Here is a 15,922-nt window from a genome sequence, read left to right as displayed (position 1 = left end):
ATTTGGACTTGGAGTACAGAATGAAGCAGGGCAAAGGCTAAAAGAGATTTGCCAAGAGAATGTACTGGTCATAGTAAACACACTCTTCCAACAACACAGGAGAGGACTACACATGGACATCACCAGATGGTCAATACTGAAATCAGATTGATTATATTCTTTGCAGCCAAAGATGGAGAAGCTCTATACAGTCAGCAGAAACAAGACTGGGAGCTGACTGTGGCTCAGATCATGAACTCCTTATTGTCAAGTTCAGACTTAAATTGAAGAAAGTAGGGAAAACCACTAGACCATTCAGGTACGACCTAAATCAAATCCCTTACGGTTATACAGTGGAAGTGACAAATAGATTCAAGGGATTAGATCTGATAGAGTGTCTAAAGAACTATGGACGGAGATTTCTGACATTGTACAGGAGGCAGAGATCAAGATCATCCCCAAGAAAAAGAAATGAAAAAAGGTAAAATAGCTGTCTGAGGAGGCCTTACAAATAGCTGTGAAAAGTAGAGAAGCTAAAGGCAAAGGAGAAAAAGAAAGATATATTCATTTGAATGCAGAGTTCCAAAGAATAGCAAGGAGAGATAAGAAAGCCTTCCTCAGTGGTCACTGCAAAGAAATAGAGGGAAAAAGTAGAATGGGAAAGACTAGAGATCTCTTCCAGAAAATTAGAGATACCAAGGAAACATTTCATGCAAAGACGGACTGAATAAAGGACAGAAATGGTATGGACCTAACAGAAGCAGAAGATATGAAGTAGAGCTGGCAAGAATACACAGAAGAACTATACAAAAAAGATCTTCATGACCCAGATAACCATGAAGGTGTGGTCACTCATCTAGACCCACACGTCCTGGAATTCAAAGCCAAGTGGACCTGAGGATGCATCGCTACAAACAAAGCTAGTGGAGGTGATGGAATTCCAGTTGAACTGTTTCAAATCCTGAAAGATAATAGGTTAAAGTGTTGCACTCAATATGCCAGCAACTTTGGAAAACTCAGCAGTGGCCACAGGACTGGAAAATATCACTTTTCATTCCAATCCCAAAAAAAGGCAATGCCAAAGAATGTTTAAACTACCACACAATTGCACTCATTGCACAGGCTAGCAAAGTAATGCTCAAAATTCTCCAAGCCAGGCTTCAACAGTACATGAATCATGAACTTCCAGATGTTCAAGCTGGGTTTAGAAAAGGCAGAAGAACCAGAGTTCAAATTGCCAACATCCACTGGATCACTGAAAAAGCAAGAGACTCCCAGAAAAGCATCTACTTCTGCTTTATTGACTATGTGAAAGACTTTGACTGTGTGGATCACAACACTGTGGAAAATTCTCCAAGAGATGGGAATACCAGACCACCTGACCTGCTTCCTGAGAAATCTATATGCAGGTCAAGAAACAACAGTTAGAACTGGACATGGAACAACAGACTGGTTCCAAATTGGGAAAGGAGTATGTCAGTGCTGTATATTGTCACCCTGCTTATTTATCTTATATGCAGAATACATTATGTGACATGCTGGGCTGGATGAAGCACAAGCTGGAATCAAGATTGCCAGGAGAAATATCAATAATCTCAGATACACAATGACATCACTCTTAAAGCAGAAAGTAAAAAGGAACTAATAAAGAGCCTCTTGATGAAAGTGAAAGAGGAGAGTGAAAATGTTGATTGAAAACTCAACATTCAGAAAACTAAGATCATGGTATCCAGTCCTGTCACTTCATGGCAAATAGATGGGGAAACAATGAAAACAGTGACAGACTTTTATTTGGGGGGGCTCCAAAATCATTGCAGATGGTGACTGCAGCCATGAAATTAAAAGACACTTGCTCCTTGGGAGAAAAGCTATGACCAACATAGACAGCATATTCAAAAGCAAAGACATTACTTTGCCTCCAAAGGTCTGTCTGGTCAAGGCTATGGTTTTTCCAGTAGTCATGTATGGATGTGAGAGTTGGACCATAAAGAAAGCTGAGTGCCAAAGAACTGATGGTTTTGAACTATGGTGTTGGAGAAGACTCTTGAGAGTCCCTTGGACTGCAAGGAGATCAAACCAGTCAATTCAAAAGGTTTGATTCAGTCAATCCTGAACATTCTTTGGAAGGACTGATGCTGAAGCTGAAACTCCAATACTTTGGCCACCTGATGTAAAGAACTGACTCATTGGAAAAGACCCAGATGCTGGAAAAGATTGAAGGCAGGAGGAGAAGGGGATGACAGAGAATGAGATGATTGGATGGCATCACCGACTCAATGGACATAAGTGAGCAAACTCCAAGAGTTGGGAAGCCTGGATAGGGAAGCCTGGCGTGCTGCAGTCCATGGGTCCCAGAGTCGGATACAAGTGAGCAACTGAAATTAACTGATGTAAAAATGTACACATTTTTTCAAACACTGTAGAGGAAGCACCAATAATTCCCTCACTTTGAAAACTAAAACTAATGGGCCATCTTTATTTATCCATGTGACTCCTAGGAGCTAGGACAACGTGTTCTAGAAAACTTTCCCTGGTTCAATAGGCCTAAGTGCTCCTCTTAGATGTCTCCAGAGCACTCTGCTTACTCCCATCCTAGCAAGTATTACAGTACATAGTAATTGCCCAGCAAGACCCCTCTGAGGGTAATGTGATTTATTATAGGTCTTATTACTGTCTCACAGTAATCTTGACCTCCTAGGGCCAGGGAGAATGTCTTATTCACTGTCAAATCCCAAACCCAGTAGATGCCATTCATAAGAGAGCTCTTTATTTAGAAAAAAACATTGTTTGGTTTTTTTGGAGGGAGTAGGGGTTATTTGGTATTTCGCTTTATGTTTTCAAAAGCCCATCTCATGCTTCTGGGTCCTGGCTAAACAGTTTAGTGTTTTCCCAAGTGTTCTAAAAATTGTGACAAGTGATTCATACATTTTAATTTCAAAATATTCTTCCTACCACTTTCTATAAAAGGAAGCCAAATTCTTTGCAATAAATAAATGAAATTATATTAATTCTTCCATTTGATTGAACCTGGAACAATCTGATTGGGGATCTAACATCTCAACAAAGAAACATAATTTTTCTGCCAATTCATTACCTTTGTTAATGCATCAAAACTTAGTGTGATCAAAATAAAGAAAACACTTAGTGTGACTAATATTAATTAAAATGTAATTGTATTTCAAAATTAAATATTATAAACAGTAATAGAAGATGTGTCTATCAAAACAGTAATATAATACTCAGATTTATTCAGAAACTTTTCAAAACACCACAAAATCTTTTGTTCACCAAATCTCTACACAAGATTTCTATTTTCTATCTGTGATATCTAAGGTCAATTTTTTTAAATTATTTTTTTAAAGATTCAGTTGGCTTTTTAAATTTATCTTTGGCTGTGCTGGGTCTTTATTACTTTATTGCTGTGTCCAGGCTTACCCCAGTTTCGAGGAGCAGGGGCTCCTCTTCCTTGAGGTTCTCAGGCTTCTCATTGTGGTGGTTACTTTTGTTGTGAAGCATGGGCTTTAGGCACGTGGGCTTCAGTAGTTGCAGCTCCTGGCCTCTAGTGAGCTGGCTCAGTAGTAGTGGCACACAGGCTTAGTTGCTTAACAGTGTGTGTGATCTTCCTAGACCAGGGATCAAACCCATGTCGCTTGCATTGGCAGGCAGATTCTTAACCACTGGACCACCAGGAAAGTCCCTAAGGTCAATTTTTGAAAACTGCATGCGTGGGTGCCAGTTGGGTGGGTGAGTGGGGAAGCTTAAAGTCAAAATAATAGCTAATATAGGAAATCATCAATATATTCGGTTCTCTTCAGTCGCTCAGTCATGTCCGACTCTTTGCAACCCCATGGACTGTAGCACGCCAGGCTTTCCTGTCCATTACCACCCCCCAGAGCTTGCCCAAATTTATGCCCATTGAGTTGGTGATGCCATCCAACCATCTCATTCTCTGTTATCCCCTTCTCTCCTGCCTTCAATCTTTTCCATCATATGGGTCTTTTCCAATGAGTCAGTTCTTCACATCAGGTGGCCAAAGTACTGGAGTTTCAGCTTCACCATCAGTCTTTCCAATGAATATTCAGGACTGATTTCCTTTTGGATTGACTGGTTTGATCTCCTTGCAGTCCAAGGGACTCTCAAGAGTCTTCTCCAACACCATAGTTCAAAAGCATCAATTCTTCACTGCTCAGCTTTCTTTATGGTCCAACTCTCACATCCATACATGACTACTGGAAAAACCATAGCTTTAACTAGATGGACCTTTGTTGACAAAGTAATGTCTCTACTTTTAAATATGCTGTCTATGTTGGTCATAGCTTTTCTCCCAAGGAGCAAGTATCTTTTAATTTCATGACTGCAGTCACCATCTGCAGTGATTTTGGAGCCCCCCAAAATAAAAGTCTGTCAGTGTTTTCATTGTTTCCCCATCTATTTGCCATGAAGTGACAGGACTTAGTTTTCTGAATGTTGAGTTTTCAGTCAACATTTTCACTCTCCTCTTTCACTTTCATCAAGAGGCTCTTTGGTTCCTTTTCACTTTCTACCTTAAGAGTGATGTCATTGTGTATCTGAGGTTATTGATATTTCTCCTGGCAATCTTGATTCTAGTTTGTGCTTCATCCAGCCCAGCATTTCACATGATGTACTCTGCATATAAGTTAAATAAGCAGGGTGACAATATACAGCACTGACATACTCCTTTCCCAATTTGGAACCAGTCTGTTGTTCCATGTCCAGTTCTAACTGTTGTTTCTTGACCTGCATACAGATTTCTCAGGAAGCAGGTCAGGTGGTCTGGTATTCCCATCTCTTGGAGAATTTTCCACAGTTTGTTGTGATCTGCACTGTAAAAGGCGTTTGCATAGTCAATAAAGCAGAAGTAGATGCTTTTCTGGGAGTCTCTTGCTTTTTCAGTGATCCAGTGGATGTTGGCAATTTGAACTCTGGTTCTTCTGCCTTTTCTAAACCCAGCTTGAACATCTGGAAGTTCACGATTCATGTACTGTTGAAGCCTGGCTTGGAGAATTTTGAGTATTACTTTGCTAGAATGTGAGATGAGTGCAATGTGCAGTAGTCTGAACATTCTTTGGCATCGCCTTTCTTAAGGACTGGAGTGAAAACTGAAGTTTTCCAGTCCTGTGGCCACTGCTGAGTTTTCCAAATTTGCTGGCATATTGAGTGCAGCACTTCCACAGCATCATCTTTTAGGATTTGAAATAGCTCAACTGAAATCCCATCACCTCCACTAACATCAATATATAAATGGGTTATATTTTAAACTTGTGTTATAAATTTGGGTATTTGCAATTTAGAATTCATTCTCCACCACAGTAGCTCTCTATAGGATATAGTATTATATCATATAAATATCTACAAGATAGGATGGGACATAGTAGATATCTATGGGATTATTGGGCTTCCCTGGTGGCTCAGATGGTAAAGAATCTGTTTGCAATGCAGGAGATTCAGGTTTGACTCAGGTGTGTGGGGAATATCCTCTGGAGAGGAGAATGCCTACCCACTCCAGTATTCTTCTCTGGAGAAAACCAGGGACAGAGGAGCCTGGTAGGCTACAGTCTATGGGGTCATAAAGAGGGAGATATGAATGAGCAGCTAAGCATACATAGGATTATCAGCCTTGCACTCCATCTTTCTCCTGGTAATGTCCATTGTGCCCTATGGCTATTGGTGAGCTGCCATTTTCTACCTAACCTTGACCAGTCAGATGACTCCAGATACTTGGCCCAGTAATGGATATCTGAACTGAAATTTTAAAATTCAGAACTTAAAATATCTTAAAACCAACTTTTTGTTGGTTGAAGATCTAGGTTATAAATTACAGAACCATAGCAGTCATGTTTCCCATAGTCTTCAGTGATAAGATGAGGGTAACACAAAGAGGAGAGAGGAGAAGTGAAGCAAGACCCGGAGGCAGTGGCATCCCTTACATCTGTTGTTCCTGAGGCTGAGCTGCATACCTGCCCTTCTTCTTATCTAGTGATCAACCATGCTATGAACATCATGTCCTAATTCACTTTCTTCCTTCCTTCCGCTAGTGCAAGCTGAGTATTTGTCAACTGCAGTCAAAAGAAGTCTGATCAGTACACACAGAAAATAGTAGTGATGAGGTGGCTTCTCAGGCCAACTCAGAGAAGTTTATCAAACAGTGCTGGTTCTAGTGCCATTGACAACCTTGATCCCTGAGCCTGGGTATCCTGGGGTCCATAAGATTGAACCTCTCCTTACCAAAATATCACTAAGCCCCACCTTCTTCTTACCTCCTCCCTCACACCCTACACATCCTTACCTAGAAAAGGACTATCAGTAAGGGAAAGAAAGCTGGTGAAAAAGCACATGTGACTCTCTGTGAGGAAGAGTGCAGCAGCATTTGACGAGGCTCTGGTGACTCCTGCAGCCCAGGAGAGAGATGGTCCCAAGAACAGGAGGGAGTTGGCTCAGGCAGAGGTACTTGTATACAGCAATGATCTTTTCTAATCCAAGTGTACCCACATAAGGAAATGCCTGCCCTATAATATCTGCCCTACGGGTCAAGGGTTCATCTTGCAAGTAAAACCATTTTATTTTGGCCATCAGGTAAATTAAGCAAACCTCATACAAAGGGAAAGGTACAATTTTATAACCACTGGTTTTCAGAAAATGAATTTGGTTGGGATTTCACAAAGAGAGAATAGCACTGAAAGAAAAATACAGTCAGGACAAAAGGATGCAGAATGTCCTGCATCATCCTGAAAAATAGAAAATAAGATGTTTCCCTCCCCAAAACTACTACATTCAAAAGCATTTGTGGGTATGTGCGTATGTTGAGGAATAAGAATGTAGCACAAAGATTAAAAATAACCATCGCGTAGGACCTACCATTATAGAACACAGACAAGAATGAAAGGGTGGTTAAACTAAATGAATGTGAATAGCATCATTCTTTTTATCCAACATAAACTGGCAATTAAAAAGATATTTTAAAAAGATTCATAATAAACCATGAAGAATGACTCAGACTATGAAAGAGATGAAGTATTGTGTTTAAATTCTGATCATTTAGAGAATGTTTGCTCCAAGGGAAAAGCTGTAAAAGTGATATCAAATCTTTTAAAGTAATTTCCCTTTATTCTTACTATGAAAATAATATACATTCATTATGGAAAATGTAAAAGTGGCAAATAGGAAAAAAGAAAAGGACAAATAATCCATAAATCCACCATCCAGTAATAGATAATCTGTGTTGCATAGTAAATATCTTTCAGTCTCTTTCCAATGCATATGGACACATATTTTTAACAAAAGAATTTATTATATGCTGTTTCTTTTTTTACTTAAAATGAGATTATATTTTCAAATAATAACCTTTACATTTTTCTTTGCTTAACTCTAAAATAATCTTTGTTCTAATAAATCAGAGGCATCCACATTTGCACTGGGAAGATCTAGGACTGTTTTGAATATAAAGAAAAATAAAGTGTTAGTGATTAACTTCTGAATAACAATAAATTCCTTTAGTCCTGCTGCTGCTGCTGTTTACTTGCTAAATTGTGTCCAACTCTTTGTGACTCCATGGACTGTAGCCCACCAGGCTCCTCTGTACATGGGATTTCCCAGGCAAGAATACTGGAGTGGGTTGCCATTTCCTTCTCCAGGGGACTTTCCCAACCCAGGGCTCGAACCTTCATCTCCTGTTTGGCAGGGAGATTCTTTACCACTAAGCCACCTGGGAAGCCCTCTTTAGTCCTGGGTCAGATGCTTTTATTGAAAGTCAGCAGCTGTTAAGAAATAAAAGGGCTAAATTTCTTAAACTTTGAGAGTCAGTGGGCCAGCTACAGGACCACTATGTTCTGGGATGAGGTACCCCTACCACAGTGGCTACTACCAGCCTAAGTCAGGGGACAGGGGAGGATGAGCTTGACATGGGGATCTATAGTGCTAAGAAGAGCCAAAATGGAAATGAGTCTGTAAGCAGATCCCTCAGGTCTTCAATGAACCAAGTGGATTAGTCAAAAATTCACCAATGGCAAGCACAGAAGTTGGATAAAGGATGAGGTGAGCAAGAACAAAGACCCACATGTAGGTCTGGGAGACTCACTCCCCCACCACCAAAATACCATATAACTTCAGTCCCTCATGCACACACAGATAACACAAGGAAAAGGAGAGGGTAGAGGAGGTAGGACTCAGAAGAGTGGGCGCTGTTATGAAAGAGACTATTTTAATCTAAAACAAACTGTTTAAACTCAGAGATAGAAAAATCCTTTAATTGGCATGTTTGAATTTTTCTCTAGTAACCAACAGTGGAAAAACCTTTAGGATCAGTTTTAGAAAACAAATTTTATATATGTATCTGACTTACATGAAAATTTCTAATTCCGCTACTGACTAGATAGTAAATACATTTCCACAACATTGATCTACTATTACATCATCCTAAATGATCACACAATATTATAACTTGAAATGCTTTTTATTTTATTTATTTATTATTATTATTTTTTAAATTTTTCAGTGGGTTTTGTCATACATTGATATGAATCAGCCATAGAGTTACACGTATTCCCCATCCCGGTCCCCCATCCCACCTCCCTCTCCACCCGATTCCTCTGGGTCTTCCCAGCCCACCAGGCCCGAGCACTTAACTCATGCATCCCACCTGGGCTGGTGTTCTGTTTCACCACAGATAATATACATGCTGTTCTTTCTAAACATCCCACCCTCACCTTCTCCCACAGAGTTCAAAAGTCTGTTCTGTACGAAAGCACAAGTTAAGACACAACTACTGAGCTTTACACTCTAGAATCTGTGTCCTACAAGAAGAGAAGCCCATGTATTGCAACTAGAGATTCCCTTGCACCACCACAAGAGAAGGCCCGCACCCTGCAATGAAGACCCAGCACAGCCAAATTTTTTTTTTAAGTATAAGTTAAGAAATTAGAATGCCTCTTTAAACTGTGACTATCATTTGTCCCTATACTAATTAAAAATTTTCTAAGTACCTGTTATTCATGTAACTGTCATTACCAGTACATTCCTGGTAATTCATGTACTACATCTAGGAAGAGTACATGTTTAGCTCCCATTTTTAAGTTCTTTACCATTCTAATCAAAGCCTAATGCTTTATAATCCTTTAATCTTACCTCTACAGAGGTGACCAAACATGCCTCAATGTCATCCTGCTGTATCAGGATCAGGGCTGTACATGTGTAGAAACACAGATGGACTTAAAGATTTATTATGCCAAACCAATTAAGGCAGGAAGACAAAGATAAAAACCACACAATATCACTTATATATGGATTCAAAAATAGGACACAAATGAACATTTCTATGAAACAGACTCACAGAGTACAGACTTGTTGCCAAGGCGGAGGGTGCTGTGGGGAAGGAAGGATTGGGAATTTGGGGTTGGCCAGATGCAAACCATTATATACAAGACAACCAACAAGGTCCTACTGTATAGCACAGGGAACTATATTCAATATCATGTAAAAAATCATAATGAAAAAGAATTTGAAAAAATAAATATATGTAAAACTGAGTCACTTTTCTGTACAGCAGAAATTAACATAATATTATAAATCAACTATATATAATTTAATAAAAAAATTTTTTAAGGGTCAGGACTGTGAAAATCAGCTCTGGATTTATTATGGATTTGCATTATTCTGTAGTCTTTTACCTTAGGGTCTTTTTAAAATATAAAATAGACGCCCCCAACCTGCAATGCCTTTTGTGTTTGTATGTGTGTCCTTTCTATCTGCTCATTTGTTCATTTCTTTGATAAACATTATTTGAGCACCAACTGTGTTCTTATGACTTACCCTGAGGTTTGCTCTTCTCACTTCTCATTACTGACCAGAAAAGCTCTTTAAATTCTCTTCTCTTTCCTCTCCATATAACCAAACATTTAAAATGCACAAAAGAAAAGTTAAAAGCTTTTGACTGAGGGTCTAAGTTGTTAAAGTAGAAGAATGGAGGCTTGCTGAAAGGGGAAGCATTTATGGATTTCAACAGAGCTGCTACATGTGGTTACTAAAGAGCTTTCTTTATTTTCTTTGCCTTTTTATCCTGAGTGTGTGTTGGAGATGTGAGAAGATGGGATTGATGGATAGAGAAGATCTGTGTAACTCTAGCTTGGTCCTTAGTGGTGTGAAGGACTCTAAAGACTTCCAGGTTAGTCCACGAGAAAACTGCTGATTAAATATAGGAAGAACATACAGCACATTAGAAAACTCATCTCTATTTTCTAATAAGCATACTAATGATATCCTAATGCCTTGAAACTGGATTCTCCTCTGACTGTGAAGTACCTTGAATACATATGAACTTCTTGTTCAAATAGCACAATAGAATATAAGTCTGAAGAGCATCATAGAAAGTTCTTTAATTTCCTTCCCCCGCCCAAATGGTTTTCTTTTTTTTTTTTTCAAATGGTTTTCTGTAAAAATTTTTAAAACTATCAAGTTCCCTACCCTACAATTATCACCACATTTTAATTTTTCTTCCTTTTTCCCCTTTCTGTTTTCTTCCTATAATGGGGGGGGGGGGGGCGCAAGGGAGATGAGTAAAATATCCAGGCTTTTTAACTTAGGACTCAGGCAGGAGAGAGAAGTAATTGAAATTACAAATATATAAAATTAACCTTAGTTAGTCCTTAAAACTCTTTATGTATCACCATGGAGACCAGAGCATGAACTTTCTCCATGGAAACTTGAGTGAATTTTTTTGGCTCATCACTTACTGCTGATGCTGCTAAATCACGTCAGTCGTGTCCGACTCTGTGTGACCCCATAGATGGCAGCTCACCAGGCTCCTCCATCCCTGGGATTCTCCAGGCAAGAATACTGGAGTGGGTTGCCATTTCCTTCTCCAATGCATGAAAGTGAAAAGTGAAAGTGAAGTTGCTCAGTCACGACCGACTCTTGGATACCCCATGGACTGTAGCCCAACAGGCTCCTCTGACCATGGGATTCTCCAGGCAAGAGTACTGGAGTGGGTTGCCATTGCCTTCTTCCATCACTTACTACCAGATGTCAATTGGGCCAATGAAAAAGAGATTCGTATAGTAAATAAATAAATAAGAACTAGCCTCAAACTAGAGAATTAAGGGCAAATCTAGTTGTCCTGGTTCTTAGTATTCAATTATTCCGATGAGTGGGAAGATATCCCAAGAGAAAACTTCCCCTCAACTCATAATTTCCAATGGAAATATCTGATGATATAGCTCCATAAATGCTACAGGAATGAATAGAGAAAGATAGTTTCTAGAAAAAATCTTTTTCATTCAGAAGCATCGAGGTGTAATGCAAGTGATATGCCTCTCTATTCACCACCCCAACTGCAAGAAGACAAGGCTCCTACACAATTTCTTATAGTAGTGGATCAGTAATGGACCAGAAACACTTTTAGCAACCATTCTGGGTATTTCAGTTTATCATGTCTATTATACACAATTTAATGTGTAGTGAAGTCAAACAGACTTGCATTACATTCTGCATAAAGAGGAACACAGGAATCACCTAAATGTTTTTTGAGAGGTACTTCAGAATTTCTCCCAGTTAGATTCTATTTTGCAAACCTATAGGCACAGTTCCTTAGTTGATCAAATACTCAATTGAGAGGTCACCAAATGATTATTTTATTTTATATTTTATTTTATGCCACACCATGAAACATAAGAATCTTAATTCCCTGACCAGGGATTAAACATGTGGCCCCTGTAGTGGAAACATGGAGTCTTAACCACTGAACCACTATTGACGTACCCTCAAATGGAGTATTTTAGATAGTAGGTGTTCATCAATTAACTAATCACTAACATAAGTTTAAAATTCAAAAAAAAATTTTTTTAATTCAATAAAAGTTTTAATATACAACAAAATAAGTCAAAAGAAAGCAAACAGTGATGACCAGAATACATAAAAACAAAATGGTCAATGACATTGATTCATCTAGAAATTTATATAATTTGAATTTTATATAGTCTTTTTTAGGACACATCTTGGTGAATGGATATGGAAGGAAAACAAGGATGTCAGCAGCACAGTCAGCTCAGAGAAATGCAAGTGTTTCTCAGATTTGACAGTTGATTCTCATTATTTGAGACTGTTGTGTTTTAAAAAGTCACAAACAATTAGAAAATACTGAATCATTGTTCCTAGGGGAAATACAGGATTAGGTTCCTACCAGCCTCAGGTCACATTTTCATCAACTAATCAATATGTGACCCAGTTTTATGTGTGTCCCTGTTTAAACACATCTTGTTTAATATATATTGTTGACTCACTAACATTGAAATTACAGCCAATAGCATTGTAACTCAAGTCCGAATGAAGTTTATGTAACACACATTCTTTCTTCATGAGGCACATCACAGCCTTCTTACACTAGACAGCACTTCAGCACTATGTTTGGGGGCCACCTGAACAATGATATCACCAACAAAAAGTACACAAATGCAAAAACATGGCACTAAGTAGATGGTGAGAAGAATACTTGTTTACAGGAAGAGGAGCTAAAACAAGAAGGCAGAGTGCCTGACATCAACTGAGACTATGTGTGTGGGATGATTCAAATTTTTTGCCTCTCAGCACATGTCCATAAATGACCATGAAAGCACTGCAAGTAATGATTGGGGTTACATATAAATTTTTGCAAGTAGAGGAATTTGCAAATACAGAATCTACAAGTAATGAGATCAACTATATTTACCAACTATAGAGAACCTCTTCTATTTCTCTCTGACACTGCTTCTTACTATTACATTGCTCTCGTCTATTCTCTTTTGTGTACCTATAGAACCCCTATTCTTCCTTCTAAACCTTGCTCAGAAAACCATATGCACACTAACCACCCCCTCCTATTACATTTGCCTCTTACACTCATCTCTATTTTGCACAAATCAAATTATACTGAATTTACTGACATTCTACTTTATTGGCCAATGAAATTCACTGAGGTCAGTGATCATGTCCTAATACATGAATATAATCTTTGCTGTGTTTACCATGTGCTAGGCTATCTGTCAAAAGATGCTTCACATATAATACCTTGTTTAATCTTATAATAACACTATCAACCCCATTTTACAGTTGCAGAAACAGAGGCCTAGAACAGTCATGTCACTTACCATATCACAAGCTGTAGAACTGGTATTGAAACCTAAAATCCAAGCTTTTAATCATTATATTATGCTAAATAAATATGTTACTATGTATGATTGACTCCTTAATATGCACAGGCACAGTATTAAATGCTTTATATAAATTATCTCATTGAACCACTTTATCCATCTCTGTATCTCCAACACATAACAAAGTCCATGACACAAAAATATTTGTTAGGTTGAACTGTTTTCTTCCTGCTCCCAAACCTTCTTTCTAAAACCAACATGAGAACTCTCTACAGCCCCAACAGTGATCAGAATGACTTTCATTGTTACATTACCCTTTTCTCCCACCAAGATCCTCGTCCTCTTTCTCATACATATTCTTCTGTGTTTTGCTGCTGATGTCTGTGATGACCACAAGGAAAGTCTTCAAAGCAAAAGAAGTACAGAAGGGAGCAGAAGCACTGTCCACTTGAAAAATGTCTTTTTCTTTAACAACAATTTATGGCAGTGATTTACATTATGACCTAAATCCTTATGGAGTAACAAAATCATGGAAGAGTTAAGTGTTTTGCTTGAGGCCTGTGGGGTAACCCCTCTATGAGGTTAAAGAGGATTTTTCTGCTTCTCAGTGTAGGTTTTGATTTCAAATTAACAAACCTGTCATAGTCAGTTCAAAGTAGGCAAAGAGTTGGTTTTAGGGATAAGAAGTAAAAGTAAGGGAGAGAGCTCATTGGAAAGGGAGTAGGCTATAGAAAAGTTGCAAGAGAGAAACAACAGGATTCACATACATTACATGAATGAAGGGATCAAAGAGCATTTAGCCTTGGGCTAGAGTCAAAATTATTTTCTTTCAAAGGTGAAAGTATAAAGAGGACAAGATATGAAATTTCATTTCAGATCTTCCTCTTCCCCAGAATATTCCAAATAATCCAAAAACAATAATTCTCAACAGTACAGCCAGGAAAATTGGCCCAAAGGACAGAATTCTAAATGCTCTAAAAGGCCTCATTTTTTCTCCCAATTATATGTGTCATGTTTTTGCTACTGAACACTGTCATATTTAATAAACAGCAGAATCTCTTAGTGAATTCCAAGCCCAAAACATAATGCAAGGAAGTAAATGTTTCCTGAGGTCAGGCAGGAAGTCAAAATTACCAGAGAAAGGAGTAGACTCATCTTAAAGAGTAGCCAGTGTTCAACTCCCCAGTACATTCATAGTTGCCAGAAAGAATAAAATTCTTTGCTGCCAAGGCTTTCAGCTTTTCAAAACAAGATACAATCCTCTATTTCCATGTGAAATGTCCTGGTTTTAAATGTGGTCAATTAATTTAAAAGAAAAATGTAAACACAGTGCACGTCAAATAAACTATGTTTGCTGGTTTACCCAGTCGGGGACACAGGGAACATTTTAGGGACCTCTTTCAAATCACTCCTTGTGTTTCACTGCCCCCAAGAAATGGCAGTCCTGGAGGCCATCCTCTGAACAGACATCTCCTCCTCCTGTGCCTTGGTCTCCTAACAGACTCTGCCATGATTTCCCGGCCTCTGCAGATACCCTCCACCTCCACTCTCTGTGTGGGTGATCTGTGACCTCTAGCAGACAGGGTCTGGTGGCAGCTGGTCTCCGTGTGTACTAGGGAGCTGCTCTTGGAGGCCTCTTCTATCTCGTCTGCCCGGCCCAAACTCTCAGTCCTACACTCTCCATTTCTCCTTTGAAGATCTGTTTCCCTTTCTTTTCTCTCTTCTGATTTGTCTCTCTTGAATGATGTTTTTCTTTCTTTATCTACTCTTCTTTTCCTCTTTTCTTATTCTTTCCTATTTATTTCATGCTCTTCACCATCATCCTCTCTTACCTTTCCTCTCCCGTCCCCCATCCCTTCCCTTCTTCTCCATCTCCCAGCACCTAGGAACCGGAAGAGAGCTCGCTCACCAGGAATACACCAATACCGGCTTCGAGTATTTCTTGTGATGGGAGCGGAGGGTTAGGGAGCCCTTGCGCTCCATTAAGTCCGTGGGTCCGAGTTCCAACCAGTATTGTCCATGGCTGCACCATTCCTGGCAGGAACTGTCAGAGCTATCCATGGCGGCCCTCCTGACACAGACCTCGAAGGATTTCTCTCTCTCTCTATCCTGCTCCGTGTGCTGACACAATCCAATTTTCGGCGTCTCTCATCTCCTAAGCAACCTGGGGCGGGGTCAATGGAAGGGCGGGGCCAATAGAGAGGCCGATCCCTCAAACTTAACAGCCCTGGTTTCCTAGACAGTGTACGCAATTACTGATTAGAAATAAACTACACGCCCCAGAGTGCAGTGAGAGAAGGGAGCAGGCTACCTACAGCTTGGGAGGAACAACTGCATCCTGGGATATGTAGTTCCACCCTTCTAACAGCCTAACCCTTAGAGTGCACGGAGTTAAGCGCGAGCGCTGGGTCAGTTAAGGCCTAAGTGGACCTGAGCCCCGAGCCGGTCTGTTTTGGCTGTCTTTGGGGAAGTTTCTCTTTACCGTTCGTTATCTGTTGCCACTCCACCTTCTGCTTACAACTTACATAAATTTGACTAAAGGGGAGCTAGAGAACACCCCCCAAACCATAAAGTATGTCTTTTCCATACAACCGTTTCTAAGAGCCTTAGGCTTCAATAAATTCCAGAAGTTTCTTAATGTAAGAAGACCACATTACACAAGCTTAAAAACACAAGAGATATTTCACATTACAAATATATTCTCTAGTTCGCAAATGATTTATTATGGTATGCCTAATAGTGTTCTTCTGGATTAGATTTCACAAATTTGATACACACAACTACTAAGTGCTTTTCTGCGGCCTGCA

General features: G+C 39.3%; 1 protein-coding gene across 1 annotated transcript in view; it reads right to left on the bottom strand.

Moving 5' to 3' along the window:
- The window catches only part of CFAP95 (cilia and flagella associated protein 95), an 86,642-nt gene extending 71,466 nt beyond the window's left edge, over positions 1 to 15,176 (bottom strand). Inside the window, exon 1 of the mRNA XM_065908199.1 lies at positions 15,025 to 15,176. Within this exon, the coding sequence (XP_065764271.1) occupies positions 15,025 to 15,176 (152 nt within the window). The remainder of the gene's footprint in view (positions 1 to 15,024) is intronic.
- Positions 15,177 to 15,922: the final 746 nt, after the last annotated feature.

The sequence above is a fragment of the Muntiacus reevesi genome, chromosome 17 (assembly GCF_963930625.1).
Source record: "Muntiacus reevesi chromosome 17, mMunRee1.1, whole genome shotgun sequence".
NCBI classification, from domain to species: domain Eukaryota; kingdom Metazoa; phylum Chordata; class Mammalia; order Artiodactyla; family Cervidae; genus Muntiacus; species Muntiacus reevesi.
Note: the sequence above shows the minus strand (reverse complement) of the source record. Positions and strands in the feature narration are given on the sequence as shown.